At 45.4% G+C, this 22,069-nt stretch overlaps 1 protein-coding gene across 1 annotated transcript in view; it reads right to left on the bottom strand.

Moving 5' to 3' along the window:
• CTNNA1 (catenin alpha 1) overlaps window positions 1–22,069 on the bottom strand; it is a 111,994-nt gene that overhangs the window by 34,400 nt on the left and 55,525 nt on the right. The window contains exons 8-9 of the mRNA XM_027665213.1: window positions 15,750–15,830; window positions 14,807–14,959 (exon numbers count right to left, since the gene is read on the bottom strand). Of these exons, the coding sequence (XP_027521014.1) occupies window positions 14,807–14,959; window positions 15,750–15,830 (234 nt within the window). The remainder of the gene's footprint in view (window positions 1–14,806; window positions 14,960–15,749; window positions 15,831–22,069) is intronic.

Raw genomic sequence — 22,069 nt, 5'->3', positions numbered from 1 at the left:
AGCCAGCAGATGCTCAGTAACACCACTGAACCACATTTCTCCAGATACTTTTCTCTATAAGCTGGGGAATTTCCATTCTGCCTTTAATTAAACTATCCTTTTCATTCACATACAAGTGATTTCGAAGTAGTGTCTGTAGCTCTACCACACGCTTTCCCCCCTCCCCAAGCCTTTCCCTTACGACAGATGTTCCCACACAGAATAAATTACTTTCCCACAAGCCATCAACCACATACCATTAAACTTGTTTTCATCGATCCCATTATCAATTTGGGGAGCAAAAAGCAACCTTCCATTGCAAAGCACACAGCCTTTTCCTCCCTCCAGCTCCAAATCAAGTTTCAGTGGACAAAAAGCAAAGGGGTCAAGAGGAGAGGTGTGTTTCCAGCACAGAACAACCAGGCAAGCAGATGCAACAGCTTATATTTGGAGGAAAACAAACTGAAGTTGAGAGGAAGGCTGTGCAGACTCAACACCACAGAGAAAACTGTCAGTTTTTAGCAATATTAGTGTCCTACTCCTGAAGTTTCTCTTCCCCTGGTCTTTGTATTCAAGTATTCCTTTGTATTCCTCCATGTGAAGAGGTGAGCTGCAGGAGGTTTTCAGGGCAGCACCCAGTGGGGGCCAGGGCTCTCTTGTCCCTCCTCTCTGCCATGTCCAGCCTCCAGCCCAGCCCCTGTGCACGGCACCCCCACCAAACAGCTGGCCCCAGAATGCCCTCTCACACAGGGACTGCATTTGGAACATCACGTTTTTGTCCTGCAGACTTTCCATGTCTCAAATCCCGAGTTCACAGTGAGCAGGAGCACATCGTGCTTTTGTTTAGAGGCTCAAAGGAATCAAAAGACAATCACATACCATGATTTAAGAGCCAAATAAAGATTTTGCTGCTGGTTTAAGCACAGGTCATATTTTTGAGAAACACCAGTTTGCCAATATTTTTTATGGTCCATATTTCCCCATCACTCCTGCCTCCACAGCAGCAGTTACAACCTCTAGGAGCAAGAAGAACACAAAGCTCTATTGAGTAGGGGCTGAATAAAAGCGACATTGAAGCATCACAAAATCAGCCTCTCCGATATCTGGAGATGTTGTGCTGTCTCTCAAGCCAAGTGTGATGAATCAAGCACACAGAAACCCTGCTCTGTCTGAACACAGAGAGGCAAAGAAGTTTATAATGGAGTGTCCCCACCATGGTATAATGAAATTTTGCTTTTTTGCACAGTCATTTTTGAACAGTCATTTTTCTTCTGAATACCCAACTGATGGCAATTCTTCTTTAGAAATCGCCCGACTGGGACTGCCAACCCTCATGAAAGAAGCGTGTGTGCTTCCCTGACTGAGGGTCTTTGGCAGTTTAAGACAATCCAACTGTTGGCTGCCACATCCCATCCTACTGCTGCATTTCTAAAGCTCAACACTTCATTTCAGCACGCCCGTCCAAAAGAGAGCTATTCGCTCTGGCAGGTTGGTTTCTCTGCCAGATTAGCACACAAACTTCCCAGCAAACTATTTGCTGAACATCAGAGCGAAGCAGAGACGTGGCAGAATCTGAGATGACTTCAGAGTGCTGCAGACAGGGCTGTAAATTCACAGCAACGCAACGTTTACTGCGCCCAGGGGAAGGCTCTGTCGAACTATTGGAAAACACTCACAAGCCTCTTAAAATTTGAAATTTAAGGAGAGCTATGTCAATTTATTGATCAAGTTGTAAATGACGTTACAATGAGGTATTCTAAACTGTTAGTAATTATCAGGTGTTCTATAGCATGAGTTCTAAAATTGCATGTACCAGTTGAGATGAATGGTTGCATGACTAAGAAATTTAATTTTGAAAGTACCTGAAAGAACTCATCTTCAATAACTTCTGGGTGATATCTGACAAACACCTTCAAACTCCCTGTCTGTACAGAGAATAAGGTACTGCTGGCCAGTTATTTGATACGTACCCATAACACACTGCATTTTGCAGCTGAGACAAAGATCAGCTCTTTTAAAGTCCGCAGAGCACTTGGAAATCATACGTTTCCAAAACTTCTAAATAAAATACTGCACCTCAAGTGAACAAAAATTTCCTTTAAATGAAATGTAAATTAAATAGTTTCTCCATGTCTCCAACAAAGCAGCTGAGTGACATAGTAAGTGGTCAGACTTGATTTAGAAAGAAGAACACTTGTGCTTGAGAGCAAAATAGCAATTGAATTCCCGCTGCATTTGTTCATTCTTACCATTCAATATCATCAAGTCCCTTTACATAAGCACTACTGGCACAGGCATCAAAGGAGACAAAACCATCGCAAATAACGTAATCAGCATAACGAGCAATCTCTTGAAAAAAGTTAAAAATACTCTGGGAATGAAGAGAGCGCCGAGAACACAGACCAGCACGGCTCAGAGACACCTCTCACAGCGATGACAGACCAATTGAGAGGCAGCTTTCTGCTGCAGCATCAAGGCTCTCTCAGTTCAGAGTCTACATCATGGCCCAGAGATGGCTTCAGGGACCCCAAAAGGCAGGACAGACCCCAAGCAGCTGCTGGTATTTAGATGAATGAGCTTAAATTTCCCCCCAGTGACAAATGCATCAGCGAGCAGCATGCAGCCCCAGCCGTTCCCAGCATGGAGCTAATGGTGCCAAGTGAAACAGCTGGACAGACTCATCTGGAAGGGGCTTCCACCTACTGATCAGGTTTGGTAACTCCAGTCTCACTGGTATTAATGGTGACATCAGCACATGGCAAGATGACTCGATGTGAGTGGCTCCAGCGTCGGCACAGTCTGCAGCAGAGCACTCCAGAGCAGTGCACAGGGGGCTGCCCAAACTGGGGGCACCTCAGGGCATCCAGGAGAGTCACCAGGAGCTCACAGCTCATGTGACAGCACCCGGGCAGGGCCAGGAGCATCAGCAGCCAAGTATCTCCACACACAGAATCATAGAATCAGCTGGGTTGGAAAGGACCTCTGAGATTATCAAGTCCAACCCTTGATCCACCACCACCATGGTTACCAGACCATGGCACTGAGTGCCACATCTACCCTTAGGGAGCACTAGTGGCCAGGAGCACCATCAACAGGGTGGGAAACAGTGCTGGGGAAGGGGGTAACTCCTGGGGTTTCCCTGTGCTCAGTACTGACACCAGTCCTGCTTAATATCTTTGCCCATGACCTGGATGAGGGGATCATGTGCACCCTCAGTCAGTTTGCAGATGACACTAACTTGAATGGGAGTGTTGATCAGCTGGAGGGCAGGAAGGCTGTGCAGAAGGATCTGGACAAGCTGGATCCATGGGCCAAGGCCAACAGTGTGAGGTTCAACAAGGCCAAGTGCCAGGCTCTACACTTAGGTCACAACAACCCCTGCAGCTCCAGGCTGGGACAGAGGGACTGGAAAGTGCCTGCTGGGAAAGGCCCTGGGGGTGCCGGTGCCAGGGGCTGGACATGAGCCCAGGGGGCAAGAGGCCAATGGCCCCTGGGCTGTGCCAGCCATGGTGTGGCAGCAGGACCAGGGCAGGGACTGTCCCTGTGCTGGCCCTGCTGAGGCCCCTCCAGGGCTGTGTCCAGTTCTGGGACCTCATAGAAGAGAGACATGGAGGGGCTGGAGCGTGTGCAGGGAAGGGAATGGAGCTGGGGAAGGGGCTGGAGCAGCAGGAGTAGCTGAGGGAGCTGGGGGGGCTCAGCCTGGAGAAAAGGAGGCTCAGGGGAGACCTTCTGGCTCTGCAACCCCCTGACAGGAGGGGGGAGCCGGGGGGGGTCAGGCTCTGCTGCCAGGGAACAAGGGACAGGAGGAGAGGGAACGGCCTCCAGCTGTGCCAGGGGAGGGTCAGGTTGGTTATTAGGGAAAATTTCTTCACTGAAAGAGCTGTCCAGCCCTGGCACAGACTGCCCAGGGAAATGCTGGAGTCATCATCCCTGGAGGGATTCAACATAGGTGTGGATGTGGCACTTGGTAATGTGTATGTAATGGCACTTGGCACTGTGTAACAGTGTAATGGTGGCCTTGGCAGTGCTGGGGAATGGTTGGACTCGAGGATCTCAGAGGGCTTTTCCAACCTAAATGATTCCACAGCTCTGTGCTTTTAGAGGAGGCATTGCTCAACTGGTTCCTTCTGAGAGAGGCAGACGCTGCCTCGGGGCAAAGGGTCAATTGGGAGTATGTTATTAGTAAGAAGGTGTAACTCCAACATTCAAAGAAATATTGTTACCATCCAGAGAGTGATTCCACCTCAAATTCTAGTTAGCTTTGACTCTTCAGAATTTACTAATTTTTAAATCAGGAATAATCTTGTCACTCCTACAAGCAAGCAGTTCTTTCTACCACTAGTAACAATTTGTCAGCTTGTCTGTGGTGGCAGCTGGGGCAGAGAACCACCTTTCCTGTACCTTTTTCACCTGAAATACATTTTTTGGTTGTTTTTTTAATTTTAACTTCAAATTTGTTCAGATCATGGCTAAGGAGTCAAGTCTTCAAGCAATTATGAAGCTGCAGCAGCCTCAACTACACGAGTTTGGGGTCACTGCTAAGCTCCTTAAATTACACTCTGTAACATATCCCAGCAATATCACTCCAGCTTTGTACTTGTTCTGCCTTCTCTTTGCACCGACTCCCTGGCTTAGGCAGAGAGGTTACTTTACCTGGTACTCTTTATTGAAGGACTGGCAAATTGCATTTTTAACAGAGACAAAAAATGGAAGAGAAAAAAGGAACTGTAATCCCTAACACTTTAAATCTTCCTTTTTGAGGATTTCAAAGGCCGACAATAAAAAATGCATTAAAGCCTTTGACTCGTGCACCTGGACTGAATTCATGGAAACACCACCCAGGTTTTCCTCCTTGTTTACAGGTCAAGTTTTTAGGACAGCTTGTTCAGGAAGTCCAGAAGGCAAAGCCTCTTAAATGGGTGCTGGTGCAACCCAGAGAGGGCTCTGTAATGTGTTTATTGTTGCATAATTTAAGGTTGTCAGAGCTGCCCCTGCCACCCAGCATTGTTATAACTCAGGATTATACATCTCTACACAGCAGCCAAACATGCACTAATTGAATTCTAAGAGTCTGAGCACTCTCATTTGAACCTGCAGTTGGAAAAAGAGCATTGCAGAAGGAAGTTTTACAACTGTCTTAGATTGAAAAACTTCTCAGTTCAACATGAAGCAGCATCCTCTGGTAACTGATGCTCACAAGCCCTTACACAGAAATAACAAATCCCATCCACGTGTACACAGACACTTTGGAAATTTCAACACCCCAGAAACCAAGCTTTTCAAAGGTGTTCCTGGCATTTTCATTTCTGACTGAACTCCAAAATTTCAGCTGCTTATTATATTTTATTTGCTTTACCTTTTACGATTTCTATGGGAATGCAAATTCCAACTTATAAGCAGCTTAAAAAGCACCCATTTTAAAAGCAAAAAAAGAGTGGACAGGCAGCCATTCCACATTTTCCTCTTGAGGACCTGCTAAAGAAAAGTATATGATATTCTCACAGAATTCAAATACAGTACATCTGATTTCTTCCTCCTTGATATTAAAAAAAAAGTCCCAATTCCCTTCCTGCTGGTCAAAGCCCAGGAAATTAATTTATCTGCAGAAACAACTGTTCTGACAAAACTAATGGCAACTGAGGACTCTCAGAAGAGATGTGTCGATTATGTAATCTCCATCCCTCTCCAAAAAGTCTTTCATTATTCACTAAGTCCATACATTTATTTATTCACCTGAACACTACGCTCAATATTCAAGACAAATGCGAGCATTTTAACATCCAGCCCTAGCAGGCACTGCACAGGGAGAAGTGCTGCAGCTCTAGATGTGTTATAGCTCTAACCCTACAAACCCCTCGTTTTGCAGAGGCATAACTAGGTAGGAATTACACAAAACAGAGCCACTTCTTTAATGCAGGAGGACTTTGGATCAGATCCTCAGGGACTGTGCAGTGAGTTACCAGAGCCACGCTGTCAACTGCCTGGTGATTTTATGTGACTTAAGTAGTTGCATGTGGCTGCAGCTGCACAGAAGGTACCTTGCAAGAGCTTGTTGTGAACAACAGAATCCCAATGTATTAACTGAAAATAGTCCAAGTCTTTAAACAAAACAAAGCATGCACAGAAAAACTCCAGACGTAAAGAACCGGGGGGAATGAAGGACTACAACGAGAGAACTATTTCCAGAGCTCTGCAACCTCACACAGAACATGAGAATAGTTTGAATTTCCAGTCTGGTTATAAACACAAGGAGGGGAGGTTTCATCTGGATGGAACAAAACTGGCAAGTAAAGGGTTGGTATTTTTGATTCAAATGTTTTGGGCAATGAGAAATGGAGGTTACAGGAGGTTTTATTTCAACAGGTTGCCAAGTGATGGCAAAAGAAAACGGATCAGAGACAAAATCATGGAATCACAGAATGGTTTGGGTTGGAAGGGACCTCAAAACCATCTAGTTCCTGCTCCCTGCCATGGGCAGGGACACCTTCCACTAGCCCAGGTTGCTCCAAGCCCCGTCCAACCTGGCCTTGGACACTTCCAGGGATCCAGGGGCAGCCACAGCTTCTCTGGGCAACCTGTACCAGGGCCTCCCCACCCTCACAGAGAGGAATTTCTTCCCCATATCCCACCTATCCCTGCCTTCTAGCAGTTTGAAGCCATTCCCCCTTGCCCTGTCACTACATGCTCTAGTAAATAGTATAATAGTATAAAAATAAATATATTGTGTACCTTCTGCTCCCTATTATAGTGAAGCAATTGCTTAATATTTTCATGGGTAACCACCTTTCATTTGAGATCAAATCCTAAAACTTCCCCATTTCAAACTGATCTGTGTGTCTAAAAATCTAGTTAAGGAACACAGCTTTGCACTTGGCTTTCACTCTGTCCAGAGTTGTCTCCAAACACCACTCCAGCTACCTGGTGCCATTCCAGATACAGTTGTCCTTGCTGCAGCTCTGTTCCACACTGGTGAGCTCCTTCCATGCCCAGAGGAAATGTCTTTCCCAACAGTGTGACCACGTGTTGCCAAGGTTTCCGAGGGATGGGCCATTTTTCACACAGCTGGGCAGATCCAGACTTTGTGCATCATGACAAACCAAACTGGGTTCCATTTCCAGCACAGCAAGTGCAGCAGGGAGAGCACTTCTCTCCTGCCAACAGGGAAATTTTTCAAGCAAAGAGGGGGAAGAGGTGTTTGAAGGGAATTAATACATCTATAGCATAAAATATACCCCCAGTAGGAAAGTGCCGGTGGTACAGCAATACCTCTATTCCCAGACTGGTGGATTATCCTCTCCAAAGACCTGAGAGAAAGCAGAGCTGGTAAAGAACACCAGTGTGCTATGTGGGCACTGTGCCCCTCATTGATGCAGCTGTGGCAGCAGATGTAACTATTGGCACAGGAACTATTCCTTCCTCAGACAAACAAGCTAAAATGTTAAAATGTTGTTATAAGCACAAAACACATTAGTTACACAAGTCGATCTGAGCCACCGCGACAGCAATGACACCACGGTGTGTGATGGAGAGCTGAGCTTCAGCTGAAACTTTCAAACTTTCAAGCCCTCAGCTGAGATGCTTCTTAGCAACACAAATGTCTTTCTTTAAAATAAAAGTGTTTCTAGTAGTGATATTTGGACAGTAACCAAATAATTACCCTTTTCCAGAAATGTCTTTATGTTTACCTAGTGGAAATGAAGACAGGTCGGGAGAGATGGGGGTGTTCAGCCTGGAGACCTTAGAGCCCCTTCCAGGACCTAAAGGGGCTCCAAGAGAGGTGGAGAGGGAATTTGGACAAGGGCCTGGAAGGACAGACAAGGGGCAATGGCTTCACTCTGCCAGAGGGCAGGGCTAGATGGGATATTGGGAAGAAATTCTTCCCTGTGAGGGTGGTGGGGCCCTGGCACAGGTTGCCCAGAGAAGCTGTGGCTGCCCCTGGATCCCTGGAAGTGTCCAAGGCCAGGCTGGACGGGGCTTGGAGCAACCTGGGCTAGTGGAAGGTATCCCTGCCCATGGCAGGGGGTGGGATGAGATGGTCTTTGAGGTCCCTTCCAACCCAAACCAGTTTGTGATTCTGTGAAATTGTAATTCTTTCCTATCTCATTTTGCTCATCACTCAGAACATGCTGCCTTCTGATCTGACAAAGGTTTCCAACTTGGTGCCTATTATTAGCTGTTTAAACCAGTTTTTGGTGATTCAGACAGCTGTTCATGGCAAGTGTAACTGTAATTGTAAGTACACTATGCTCTTGAAGAAGACGACAAAACAGTATTAGTAATGAGCAGATTTCAGGCAACTCCTTGATGACACTACATGACTAATAATCCAATCTTGCTAATGACTAAGATGATGAAAATCCAGACATGCATCAAGGCTTTTAGCTAAATATCAAGAATTAAGACATTTATGCCAGATCTATAAAAGCTGTACTCAAAAAGCTACTTAAAAATGCTGTTGGAATTAACATGCAAACATCTGGAAAATGAAATGGCCAGGGCTCTATCATTTCTTACCCACCTCTGAGGACAACACGCCAACACCACGACACTTAACTGTGCTTACACTTACTGACCTCTTTTACAGATTCCCCTTCCTCAAAAGCTTCTGCCTCCGAAGGAAAAAGGAACTGAGTAAATATAGGGCTGTTTCTAGTGGGATAAAATCACATTAACACAATCTCCCAAACCCTAAACTCGTTCACCTCCAAGTTCTACACCCTTCACGTCTCCCCCAGCCCCAGTGTGTACACACCAAGCCCTTCCCTCTCAACAATCCTGCCCATGATGACTGTCCCTGTGGGGAAGGATGGCAGAAATACCTCTCCTCCACAAATCAGCAGCGAACTGAGATGATTTTCAAACAGAGAAATGTCTCCAAACAGCCCAATCGCTGCCCAGACACGTGAGGATTCAATCCCTTCATCTGTGCCATCAGTGTCCCTGTTACATTACCGACTGCCTTGCTTCCCTGTGTGCACTTACAATGAAATGTGGACAGAAAGATTACCCTGAAGTCTCTTATTCCTCTTCCAACATGATTTTTAAACTCTACCAGCATTCTACAGACCCTTTCATACATTATTTGGTGTAGCATTAGAAGATTGGCCTCAAAAATAACCTTACGAGAACAGAAGTTCTCCTATTAAAAGGTCACTTGCCTTTACTTATGTATGATGTATTAAATTTGTATATCCAGTTTTGTTGAAAAATGTAGGAACATTTTTCTGCTGAGGCTTTCCTGCTTTCCTGATTATGAATGTAAGGAAAGCATGTTCTACGAGTAAAATTTAATTTATTTATGAATTAGTTGACTAATAAAATGAACTTAAAAGGAAAGTGCATCGGTTGTTGAAGAGTGTTGGACTTTAGAGGGCACATTAGAGTTACACTGGTCATTTACTGAAGACATTAGTTTTAAATTGCTGCCAAGGTTATCTATAGACAAATTAAAGAAAACGTGCTTGTGCTTTGCAAGAGACATTTTGCTCATTTTTGTCTCCATTTTAAATGGGGAATGAGTCTGGACTAACTCTGTCTCTCTTCTTCCAGAGCACAGCGTAACAACATTTTCCTTGTAATAGACAATTACCTTAAAAATAAAAGCAATAAAAGACAAACCTGAGTTGGCAGATTTTTTTTTCCTCTGTAAATTAAAGTACTGAGCAGGAAAAACAGGTGCTGGAAAATGTTGGGTTTTGAGAGATTAACAGAATTCAGAAAAACATTTCAAGCCAATAAGTGATTTGGGTGATGACTCAAGATACCCCATCTCTGCCTGGCAGCACCGACCCACACGGGTGCTGGCAGGGAGGAAGAGATTGAGAGAATAAGCAAAGCCAGTCCACTCCCCACTCCAAAGATGCTGCTTTGAAAAACTCTGCAGGAACTTTGGAGATCAGGTGGCTGATAGACACAAAGGATAATCTTGTCAGACCAGATTAACTTCTGGATCTGCTGGACCCATGCTTTGTTTGTAAAAAATGGTAACTTGCCATGCCCAGGTAAGTTATCCCTCATGAACACAGCACAGCCAAGCCTCAGCTTTTCAAAACCCTCACCTTGTCTCCAGTCCAAAAGCCAGTTTTTATTTTAAATCCAAGCTACGTTTCACCTAATTCACATTTTTTAAAAGCCTTTCACATGTAAAAAACCTGCAGTTGTTAAGACTCTCTGAAGAATATACGGGCTGCAAGTCTGAGCAAATCAGGATAATTGCAAGAAAAATGTAGCAAGTGTGCAAGGCCTCGGGCTCTTGGAGAGGGGTATTTTTAGACTGAAGGCTGAAGAATGACTCCAGGACATCAAGCTATTCAGTGAGGGTAACAGGAGGGGGAAATGTCACTGCAAGAGGCTACAGAAAGCTTATGGAGCTGCAAGTGCCCAAATGTGATTCTTTCCAAGCAAATAAATTTGCTGCCTGCATCTGTTCATGGGTTTTCACCGAAAATGAGAAAATCATCTCTCCATATGCAAGACGCAACCCAGTGCATTAAAAAAAAGGCACAGAGCAGTCTTTTCAGATAAATTAAAGCAATTAGAAAAAAAAAAATCAATGCTTACGAAACACCACTGAGAGCTTTTGCCTCCCTGGTCTTACCAACATTTCTCTGAGAAAGAGACTTATAAATAAAATTTAAGTTAAGAAAAAACATTTGACAAATGAGTAAGAGGAGATTATTTATTCTTTTTAAAGAATTACTAACTCCAAAAGTATTCTCCAAAATACTCTTCAGCAAGCAAACAGCTACTGGAGGATTTTAACTTGGACCCTGTTCTTATTTACCTTTTAACTCCCTGATTTTGTAAGGCCCGTAAAGCTTTTCCATTAAAACTAAAAAGTGACAAATTGACAAGCTAATTTTTATTTTTCTCAAGCATTCAATAGTGTAGCAAAGGTTTCTTCTTAACATCTCTGGCTCTTTCCCTTCTCAGAGAGCAGCCAGGAGTGCCCCTGCAGTGACCGCACAAAGGCAGCTCGGGCACAAACACTCTTCAAAGGCTGGGAGGGACAAAAAGCCAGCGTGGTGCTAAGTGACATCATTAAACACCAGCACCAAGTCGCAGGACAGCCTAGTTTCTTCTGGGGAGGATCTGAGGATGCCAGTGCCAAGCTGTCTTTCCTCAAGAGCAAAGTTAGAGGTTGGAGAGCCAAGGCTACCTCACCCAGCATCGGAAAAACCATTGGAATGTAGTAACTACTTCACAACCTGCAAATTAGGAAGACTTCCATAGTTCACAAGTGAATTTAACTTTTTCTTAAGCTGGTTCCCAAAATGCTGTCTTTTCTGTTATTCTTGTGTGTTGCATTTAAATTGGTTTCTCAGTTCCTGAATTAAACTCCTTCAGCCAAACCCAGGCAGAGTACTCGCTAGTTAAAGGTCTGTTAGCACAGAGCAACTTTGAAAGATATCTTTGAAACTTATTATTTAACTGAGACAAGTCTCATTCTACTATTTTACCATTACTCAGCTTTCAAAAGGCAGGAGAAAAGGGTTAGTATTTTACTACGTGGGAAACAAACTAGATGGGAGCCCTTTGGGACATGGCTTTGGTATGGGCTTTCCAGAAGACACAGACCCAGCAGGCAAATCACATTTTTGTGGTTATTGCACCTTTTGGTCAAATTTGGCTGCCTGGACGTTAGGAACCACAAAGCAGAGTGTTCTGCTGCCAAGAAGGGAATGTTTCAAAATGAAATTACCCAAATCATGTGCTTGCATTTCCTTACAGGTAGTTGCAGGGCCCACAAACACCTCTGCACTGCAGGAGCAAGAACTCTCTGTGCTAACCCAGGGCAAAACTAGCACTGCCACTCCTCCTGCCTGGCCAACCCCTGCAACAGTTTAGTATTTAAAAAATAATAATTAAACAAATATCTACTCTCTCAGTATATATCTCTCAGTGGCTGGTTCACCAGGAAAGCATCACTGACTCCTCCAGGGCACAGCACAGACGGGTACCGAACCCATGGTGTAAAACCAGTCCAGATGGGGATGTGCTGGGTTCCCTCGTGCACAGCAGGTCTCTCACACGCCCTTCTTCCCCTCCCTCAGCACTACAGGGAAGGACATGTTCTCCTCTGCATCTGCAACACTGTCAATCACAGCATGATACACAACACAGCTCCATTCCGTGCCGCAGCTGTTTTGTCACATTTGATGTCTTGAGTCACTCAGCAGCACTTCTGAGGGTAGTTATGATAAGCTCCCCAGCACACTTATCTTCCACTGAAAGCAGGTGGAAGCAATCACTTCTCATCTCACCCAGTGAAACATCTTGTGTTCTGCTCTTACACAATCTTTTATTGTTTCTCTGGATACCTGCAGCTGAGTTTCCTGCCCAGGAGCAGAATGACAAGGGAACTTGCAAACATCCTTCTCCATTCTGACAGAGACACACCAAAACATTGTAAGTGCAAGCCACTCTGACCCATCTTCCTCCACAGTAAATCTGACACTGTGTATGACTCTCAGGGGCTCTCCAGCCCCTCGGGACAAGGGCTCTGCAGGAGCACTACTCCTCTTCTGTCAAAGCTAAGCATATATATTAATCCATCTCCATTCAGGGAAGAGGTTTATAAGCAGCCATCTGGATGATGCTTCTCTATAGCTATAGTTACATTTCAGACAGCAAAAGCAGTAAGCAAGCCTTCAAAAGCAGCACATCATTCTAACAGAACCTTTTGATGTCAGTGAGAAATATTGTTGAATGTGTCCTTTCTGGAAGACAAGAGTGTCTGGCTGTGCAGAGGCTCAGCAAAACTCCTCTGCAGCTTAGCATTTGCACACCAGGTAAAGCCAGTGCAAAGTGCTCTGAGGTCCCAGCAAGAACAGTGCTGTGGCTGGGACACAGCTGCTCAGGGGGCAGGAGTGTGGGCTCACCTGGCAAAGCAGGGGAAGAGAAGCTCATGGACAGAGCAGCACAATCCCTCCTCTGTAATCATGCCCAGAAACTTGGTGCATGGACACCAGGCATCCACTGAGGAGGTGGCACAGCTCTGGCAGAACAGGCACTGCTATTGTTACACCAGGCAACTTTTTCTGTAAACAAGCCCTAAAAATAATTTTCTAGATAAATTAGGCTTGCAACACGAAGAAGGGAGGCTTAAATGAAACCCACTTCAAAGTGTTCCCAGGGCTGTATCCTGCTGCCAAGGCAGGGCACAACAGCACTGCCTTCCATATGCTGCTTTGCAGAACAACGTGAGTTCCTTAAAACTGAGATTAGAGTAACTTTGAAACTCCAGGAGGATGGCACTGACACTGAAATGTGACAGGCCAAAAATGAAGAATGGATGCCCCCAAAGAACTAAAGATCTTCATTGCTTAGACAGCAGCTCTGAAGAGCTGGACAAGCTTGATGCACCCCTGACTATGGGGCAGTTACTCACTGCACTCGGAGCCCCGAGAAAGATATATTGTGCAAGAGTCAGAAACTATTTTTACTGACGTCTGATAAGTCTTTTTCCTGAGCAATTTAAATCTGTCAAGCTGTGAGAGTATTCCCTATGAGCCCAGGAGACACATGGACTACATTATCAAACACAGAGATACAAAGAGAGCAAAAACACATGAACCAGCCTGGGACTGTTCTCAGGGAGCTGGCTAAGGTTAAACACAACCAGCCAATGCCTCAAAGCCCTGAAGAGCACAGGAGGGGTTTTTGAAGCTTATTCCTAGTGGCATGTTTCCTCAACAATACCTATAGCTGTTTGTTCCTTGCATCAACCGGCACAGAACTCTCACGCAAACACAGTGGCAAGAGGCCGAGGGTCCCAAAACATATCCATGAACACAGGGCATGAACTGCTGCTGCTCTTTGTGGACACAGCACCCTTGGAAATCTGCTTCCTTTAGCAGCAGTCTAATGACCTTTAAAGCAACTCCCTGACAGGAGGGGGGAGCTGGGGGGGGGGGGGCGCTCTGCTCCCAGGGAACAAGGGACAGGAGGAGAGGGAACGGCATCAGGCTGTGCCAGGGGAGGGTCAGGTTGGACCTCAGGAGGAATTTCTGCCTGGAAAGGGTGGTCAGGCACTGGCAGGGGCTGCCCAGGGAGGTGTTGGAGTCCCCACCCTGGGAGGTGTCCCAGGAAGGCCTGGCCATGGGACTGAGTGCTCTGGGCTGGGGGACAAGGTGGGGATGGGGGCACAGGGTGGATCCATGATCTTGGAGGGCTTTTCCAAGACAAATAATTCTGTAATTCTGGTTAAGACAGTTTGGCCCCATTTAACCCGGTCTTCCCACCAATTAGAGCTTTGGTCTGCAGTACCACCAGCTGGATAGCCTTTGGGTTTTCATCAGAAAAAGGTGGCAGGGATCAGTTTTGTTGTCATTCCAAGTTTTCTGTTTGTCTGTTTTCTGCTCTTTACAAACACACAAGTTGGTTTCATTTCCATTTCATTTTCCTTTGTGTGACCAAGGCTTTCCCTGCACTAAAGGTCTTCCAAGAAAAGGCCTTTTTATCTTTAGTTGGATTTTACTGAAAATAAAAAACCTCCAGGCTTCAATCCAGCAGGACAGTCTTGCCATGGTCTCCCTTACTCCAATTCACCACCTCCAAGTAACAAATCAATTTACCTTTATCATATACTCAAATTGTATAATATCTACAACTACAGGGGTTATTTGATAGCTGCTTTTTAAAAAGCTTACATTTTAAATTACTTAAATATTAAATTAAACTGCCTTTAAATTCATTTAAATAAAATTTTAAAAACAAATTTATTACAGAAATTGCTGCATGTTTCAGCTGAACCAAAAAACGTGTTTTGCCTCATCTTGCCTTAATTTAACTGGCGATAATTTTATTTTAATTTGTACCATCTTACCTCAATTAATTTGTTGGCATGTTCACGGAAAACCTGGGCATATTCTTTAACTTCTTTTTCATTGCCATTCTTGGCAGCTTCAATCAATACTAAAAGTGGAACATTTGTTTCCAGAAAAGAGTCTGATACGTGGTCCATAACAGCTTTGCGGAGCTAAAATAAAATAAAAGAATGAGTTATTCCTCAGCAGTTCCACTGCTGCTTCCTTTGACTGTATTAATACGTAAAGCTTAAACTACTTTTGTCATTGATCCTTTTTCCTTTGTGTGACCAAGGCTTTCCCTCCACTAAGTCTTGTCTATACACTTTTTGCTTCAATTTAAATTAAATCTCCTTAAAAAAATGGATTAGTTATAGAAGTGCAAGTCACCAGTTTGGCCACAAATATTGATTTAGCAGCTCATATTGGTTTTGTCTGAGTAAATTTGCTGCTTTCCCCGAGATGATTAAACAACACGCTGATTTAACTTTTTATTTTTCTACTAGAATAAAAACATTTCTCAACAAACTTGATCCATACTCCTGTTTACTCAAAAGGGAGAATATATTGCTTTACAACCAAACAGACAAAAGGCTGATGCTGCATAAATGCAATACTCAAATAAAATAGGCTGAGATGAACAGTCCTAGAATTATAAAATATATGTGATTATCTTCAAAATCCATGAAGTGGGAGTTGGTTTTGGTTTTTTTGGGGGATTTCTTCATCTCTCTTGCCACGAAGACAATTAAGAATCCAACATCTTTACCACAAAGGTAATGGAATTACATTCCCACCCCATGCTTCGCTCTGAACCACACACTGGAAGCTTTCAGCTTTTAATTCACTAAAAACAAGCAGGCAAGCCCACTACCCACTAGAAACAAATCCCCAGGTAACAGTCCCAAGAGGGCAAACACGCAGAAATGCACTCTTTTGCCTGGACTCTAACACAGTCAGTACCTGTCTGCGCAAGTCTCTGGTCTTTTTGGTCATTTTATCAATGGCAGAGTTCAGGGCATCACTTCTTTCTTTGCGTCCAGCCTGAAAAACAAGAGACAAAGAGTTAAACAGGTATTCAGGGGCAAAAAGCAGAACCACTACTATTAATTTCAAGTATACTGTCAACTTCTTCCTTTACTTTGGGGTTTTTTTTAAGTAATTATGCACACTGGAGGTAGAGCCTCCATCTCCCTCTGCTGGTGTGGGCAGGACAGCAGTGCTCCCTACACACCCTCATCCACAGTGTCACACAACACTGCTCTTGAGCAGGCAGTCAAAAGCCCAAAATCAAAAGTATACAGTCCTTATAAAACATTTGTTGGGTATGAAATCCACCATTCCCAGTCAGTCCCCAGGCCCATCCCCAGGGAGTTGGACTTCACTGAGGTTTGATACAGCGCATTTCGAGTGAGCCCTCTTAGAGAGGGCAAAGGGCTAAACAGCAGTGGCAGCTTCTCTTTTCCATCAGACACTGGGTCAAAAATATCCTCATTTGTACCAAAATAAGAGTGTCAGATAAGACAACAGCGGTGGTCTGGTTTTGCTGGGAGTTTTTTCTGTATGACATAGCTTATATTAGGGTTTCAAAACACACTTCATGCAACCACAATCCAATTTCTGAAGTTCTAAGCCACAATCAATATAATTATCCAGTCGAGAAGCAAACCCATTTAGCAGCACTGCAGTGAGGGTATGCCAGGTATCAATTCTCCAGGTGACAGGCTGGTTTGAAATATCTGGATGAGCAGCCTTGAATCTAAAACATCAAGTCCACTCTACAGTACGAATAAAGAATGGGGGGAGTAATGAGGATGTTGTAATGTCATTATAGTTTAATGAATTATTGAAGATTTGTCACTCCCTGATCAAGTGATTTGCTTGTCATCACAAAAGGTAACTGAAAAGTGACTGAAACTACACCCAGGAGCTTGTTCTGATGATGCCACAGCCCTCGGCAGCCCCGAGCTGGCCCGTTCTTCACTCCATGTTCAAAAATTGGAGCTGAAGTCTCTAAATAAAGTGAAGGCTAATGCTACTCATTTGCCCAAAAGCTTGCTGCTCCCTGCTCAGAGGATGTGAGAGACAAGCTGCAGTTAAGGCTGGAAAGTCCCCGTTGAGCCTGCCCTGAAGCCACAGTTCGGGTGCACTGGTGGTGGTGGGCACTGCCTGGACCCTGAGGGGGGCAAGGGGGCCATGCACCCCAAAACCTGCCACCAACCACGAGCTGCTCTGAGACATCAACCTGCAGAGGCAGCTCCTTGTTCCTCCTGGTGTTTCCCACCAGTTTACCTACGGCAACGTGACCATGTTGCTGAACACACGGCACCCCTCCCTGTACATGTGGGGTTTTTTTCCCCAGGAATATCTTTGGATTTAAGAGATACATTCATCCATTATGTAGAAAGCCAAACATTCAGCTGTTCCAAGAAGTACCATTTTACTTCTCCCTGGGTGCCCTCACATTACCATTTTAACATGAAGCAGGAGCAGGCATTTGAAGCAAGGCCACCCATCAATTCCACTTTGCTGTCCCCAGCTTCACAGCCCACAACAGCTCCGGTGCTCAGCACCAGATGCCTTTTGGATGAGAGGAAAACCAAGAGATGGCTTCCACTAATGGACATTCAGTTCATGAGACCACTACGTAAAACACCCCAAAGAGCACATTAGAGCCTGAGCAGCACCGATTTCAGACTGCTGATCCCTTCCCATGAAACTACACCACCTATTAGCACTGCAAGAGCTGTTTAATCTAATCCCACTAGATTTTAGGAAGGCAGCCCCATTTTATTTCCACCTTGTTGGCATTCAGAAGTTTTAGTACAGAAGCTTGTCAAAAGCATGACCAGAATTTCCTTCAGAAGGTTGAGGATAAAACTCCCTGCTAATTTAACTGTGGTAATTCAATGACTTAGCTCGTGCAGTTACTAATGGGGCTCCTTTGTTAGGACTGGTGAATGGGGTAGAAGAGGACAGACGAGGTGGATGACCCCACCTTTGTGGTTACGGAAGACCCTGCTGCCATTAACATCTTAAATCATCACAGCCAATTCTAACCAAGGTCCAGGCCTGGAGACAAGGATATCAAGTTTTGCCCCACTGAAATTTCTTTTTGCAATCAAACATAAACACTAACTGTGGGACCAATCAAACCCCATTAGGTCTGAGTGGAGGCAGCCAGTGGGACCGTGGTCTCTGGAGCACACGAAGACCTGCACAGCCTGTGGCAGCACGAACCCTCCTGGGCACAGGAACACACTGAAGACATCCCTGACCACAGCACAGTCACTTTGTCCAGGCTCACACAAATACCATGAATTTTACCCATTGCTTCCACCCTACAGCTCAAATGTCCTGTTTGAGCTGGTCTCCCTCTCTTAAGTAATAAATCATGTTTTAAAGGCTCCAATTGACAGTTCACCACTTCTGGGTAATTTGTTCCAGTACCCAATTAGCCTTACCATTAAAAAATTGGTCCTCATTTCTAAACCTTCAGTGAGGAGCCAGCTAATGACCCACAGCACAACACAGCCCAGCTCTCATCCTTTCCTATCCATGGGATTACTAGGACTCACAATAGCAAAGCCTGAATATTCAGATTCCTAATAGGATTTTTAGATATTCAGCACAAAACTCTGCTGAGGGAATCACAAGCCCTGCAGTCAGTGAGCAGCTAATAGATTCAGTAGATTTAATAGGGTCATGATGACCACGTCAATCATTTTGCAGAATGATACCCCAGCTCTGGCCAGTATCATGGATAATAAATTTAGCCACAGTGCAAATTTACTTTAAATTAAATCAGATCTTTATCAAAGAGGATAGAATTGGTGTTAAAAATTGCTTCTTTCCCCCACTCCCTGTAATTTCTGCTGTTCCCCCACCATTGCTGACCTGACTGGAGAGCAGCACACAAGCATTCCCTGTCACATCCCTTCAATCCCAGCTCACACCAGTGTCCCCAGCAGGGCTTGTTTTAGTGGCTCAAAGCAAAGAAAGGGGATTTGCATACAGGGAGGGGAGAGGAATCACCACCTCTGTCACAAAGCACTCCCGCTGTAGGTGTGCCATCGGAATTTAAACAACTGAAACCCAGAATCTTTTCCTATAGCTACTGATAGAATCCAACTCCAACTTTAATAAAGGTACCAGAGCACAGTGGTAGCAGTTCATGGCACCAGGACCAGCACCACAGGAATTGCAGTGAGTTACTCAATGAGTTTTGCAGCTAAACACCAAAAACTTCCAGTGTTAATATCAAAGGCTCATTGTCAGTTTGGGTTAAGCTAAACCCACAGAGCTATTGAGGGAGACAGTGCCTCCTGCCCAGCACCAGCCCTCACAGCATCCCTGCAGAGCCCAACATCCCTCCCCCCCAGCCAGCACCCAGATGTGAGCCAGATGTGCCACTGCCACGTGATGAGAGCTATCACTGTCCCACCTGCCACCCACCACACAATTACCCCAAAAAGATGGTTTGCAGAGGGGTTTCTGCTTCAGGTGATCTGTGAATTGTCTTCTGGGCTGTCAGTACAAGAGGCAGCACCGTGGTTAATGATGGGGATTTCATAAGTGAAAAATGAGTGCTTGGCACACCTTCCTCTGGGCAGGCAGTGCTATGTCAGTGTGCTCCCATCGAGTTCAGCTTCGTGGGGAGGCAGGAGATTCAGTGCTCAGGTGCATTTTGCCTCGTGTTTGGTTTCGCCTTGCCACCTCGCCTAATTCCATGTCTACAGAGCACAACCATCCACACCCCTCCATCACCGTGACAGCGGGGCTGCCAACAAATTCCAGATAGAACAGTGCTGATTCAAGGCCAGGAAGGGTGAGCAGTGAAGTATGACACACAGGAATTTCAGCAGTGTTTTCACATCCCAGCTCTGCTGGTTGAGGAAGCCGGACTGTACGCTGGTTTGCTGCAGGAAGGTGTCTCCCACAGTGAGCCCACAGCTCAGCCAAGCACAGGGGCTGCATGGCATCATCCAGATGTCAGTGAGAACCTGAATAAGAATAAAGATGCCTGCACTGTCCCTCCTGCACAGCTGGTTGTGCTACACCACTCCCACCCCACTGTCCCTCCCCACAGCCAGGCTGCACCCACGGTGGTCCCACACTCCCTGCTGTGCCCACAGAGAGGGGAAGGTTGGCTCCTGCACTCATTCTAGTACAAGGAGGAATTAAAATGTGCAACCAGTGCCAGGTGTAGACAGCTGCCAGACAGGGAGGTGACATGGCACATCATGGTGACAGCCACCATGCTCCACAGCAGCACACATGTCCTTTGCTCCCAGGAAGACAAGGACACACGACCTATGGTGCCCTGTCCCACCACTCCCACTGCCCTCTCCAGACACACCTGCTGCTGCTGGATCACCTCAGACATGCCTTTTTCTCCTGTGCCCACTTCTCAGGGCTCCCTGGTGACCCAGCCCCAAGGCAGCACATCCGAGTGACAGGACGGGCATGGGAACGCTGCAGCCACACACCCCTGCTCCCCCCCTGCCTCACAGCCCTGTGACACAGCACAAACACTGCCTTCTGCCAAAAAAACAGCAAATACTCCCGCAGTCTCTAAGGTGCCAACGTCCAGCAATAATTACCACAGCCACTCCTGCAGGCAGAGGGCTGAGCTGGATGCTTGTGTGGTGCCATACACATGGCTTCACATCCCGGGCACCCATCACCTGCAACTCCAGGGCTTGCATCCTCCAGGCCCCCAGCACAGCAAAGTCACACAGCCCACATCTACATCAAGTAAAATTAGCTTATTTGTTGCTCTTAATACACTAGGAAGGCTTCCACAAGATGTCAGCCTAACTAAATGACAACGCCAGCCTCAGGGTGCAATTCTACTTTCCCAGTGCATGGATTTAGCAGGAAAACCAGTTCTGCTGCTGCTCCAGGAGTGGGGTAAGTGAGAAGCCCCTGAAAGGGTTATCTGGTCCTAGCAAGCTTATTCCTGAGGCAGACATGCCAATTTGCCTCTCCACATCGCATGTGAAGCTTCAGGCTGCCACATCGAAGCTCCTGTGGTGGCAGAAGTCCCCAGATGCCACTCAGACGTGCTTTTCCTCGGCAAGCGAGTTTCCAGTCTCAGAAGAAACACATTTGCATGAGTTTTCTGGGCAGCTGAGGTTTATTCCTAGCCTGTTACACCTTGACACCCTAGGCAGCTCCCAGGGAACAATGTGAATGTTACATTAGAGTTCCAGACTTCAGAGACTCAGATACACACTTGTGGTAATAACTGTTATTTCACAACAAGTGCACATAAAAAGACGTCTCGCTAAGAAAAGCGCCCATAAAGTTCGTGTTAACAGTTTCCTAAACAGGAAACTCGCTGGCAAGGTGCTAAATAGCCCTTGTTTGGTTAAGGGCCAAAGAACAGGGAGCTTCAGAAAGGAAACAACTCACCATGTTTGAACATTAACTCTTAACTCTGTGCCAAATTACACAATCTTAACATGGGAGGAACCTACCAACAGATACTGTTGCAAAAAAGCAAAATGTTTCCAACGATACCTCATTTCAGCCTCCTGGCAATAGTGAAAAGAGGCAGCGCAGGAGAGGGGTAACAGTTCACCTCAAATTACACCCTCTGGAACACGTTGTTAAATGTTAACATGCTGAAGTGCTATTAAAATTCAAACCAACGCTCCAGATGAGGATGTTGCAGATGAGCTGCTCGAGGAAGCCCAGCCTTGGGTACCCCGAGGTTCCGTCGGACAGCTGAGCCCGGCTTTCAGCTCCTGTGCTCTTTGTACAGGGAACATCAAATGTGAACAAACTCTTCAAATAGGTTTATGTAATTTCTTTGCATGTATTTCTTTCACCCTAGAGCAAATGTGAAAACATTTACTATGGCAGAGCAATTTAAGACATATTTAACATTTCCTAATTTGCTTAATCATTAAAGACAGTTACTCTCCTGATGGGTTCAGGGAAGGGTTTATTCGTTTTCTTTAGGTTTTTTGGGTGGGTCTGAGGTTTTCTTTTTGTGTGTTTATAAAGAGTCCACCTTCTCCATCCCTTTACTTTCCACTTAGTGCTCCCTTTGAGTCTGCCCATCCCAGAAAGGGAGCACCACAAGCAGTGTTACCATTCCACCATGGGACAGTCAAGGGAGAAGCAGGCAGAAAACAGCAAGTCTTAGTTTAAGCAAGGGCCTCTAAGGAACCAAAGCAAAGAACCAACACTTAATAACAAAGGTAAACAGCCATTTTATTTTAAAACCTTCTTTAGACACAATTCATCTTCCTCCATCAGCATGGGAAGCTTGT

This window comes from Corapipo altera, unplaced genomic scaffold (genome assembly GCF_003945725.1).
Source record: "Corapipo altera isolate COAL_440 unplaced genomic scaffold, ASM394572v1 111, whole genome shotgun sequence".
In the NCBI taxonomy this organism is placed as follows: domain Eukaryota; kingdom Metazoa; phylum Chordata; class Aves; order Passeriformes; family Pipridae; genus Corapipo; species Corapipo altera.
Note: the sequence above shows the minus strand (reverse complement) of the source record. Positions and strands in the feature narration are given on the sequence as shown.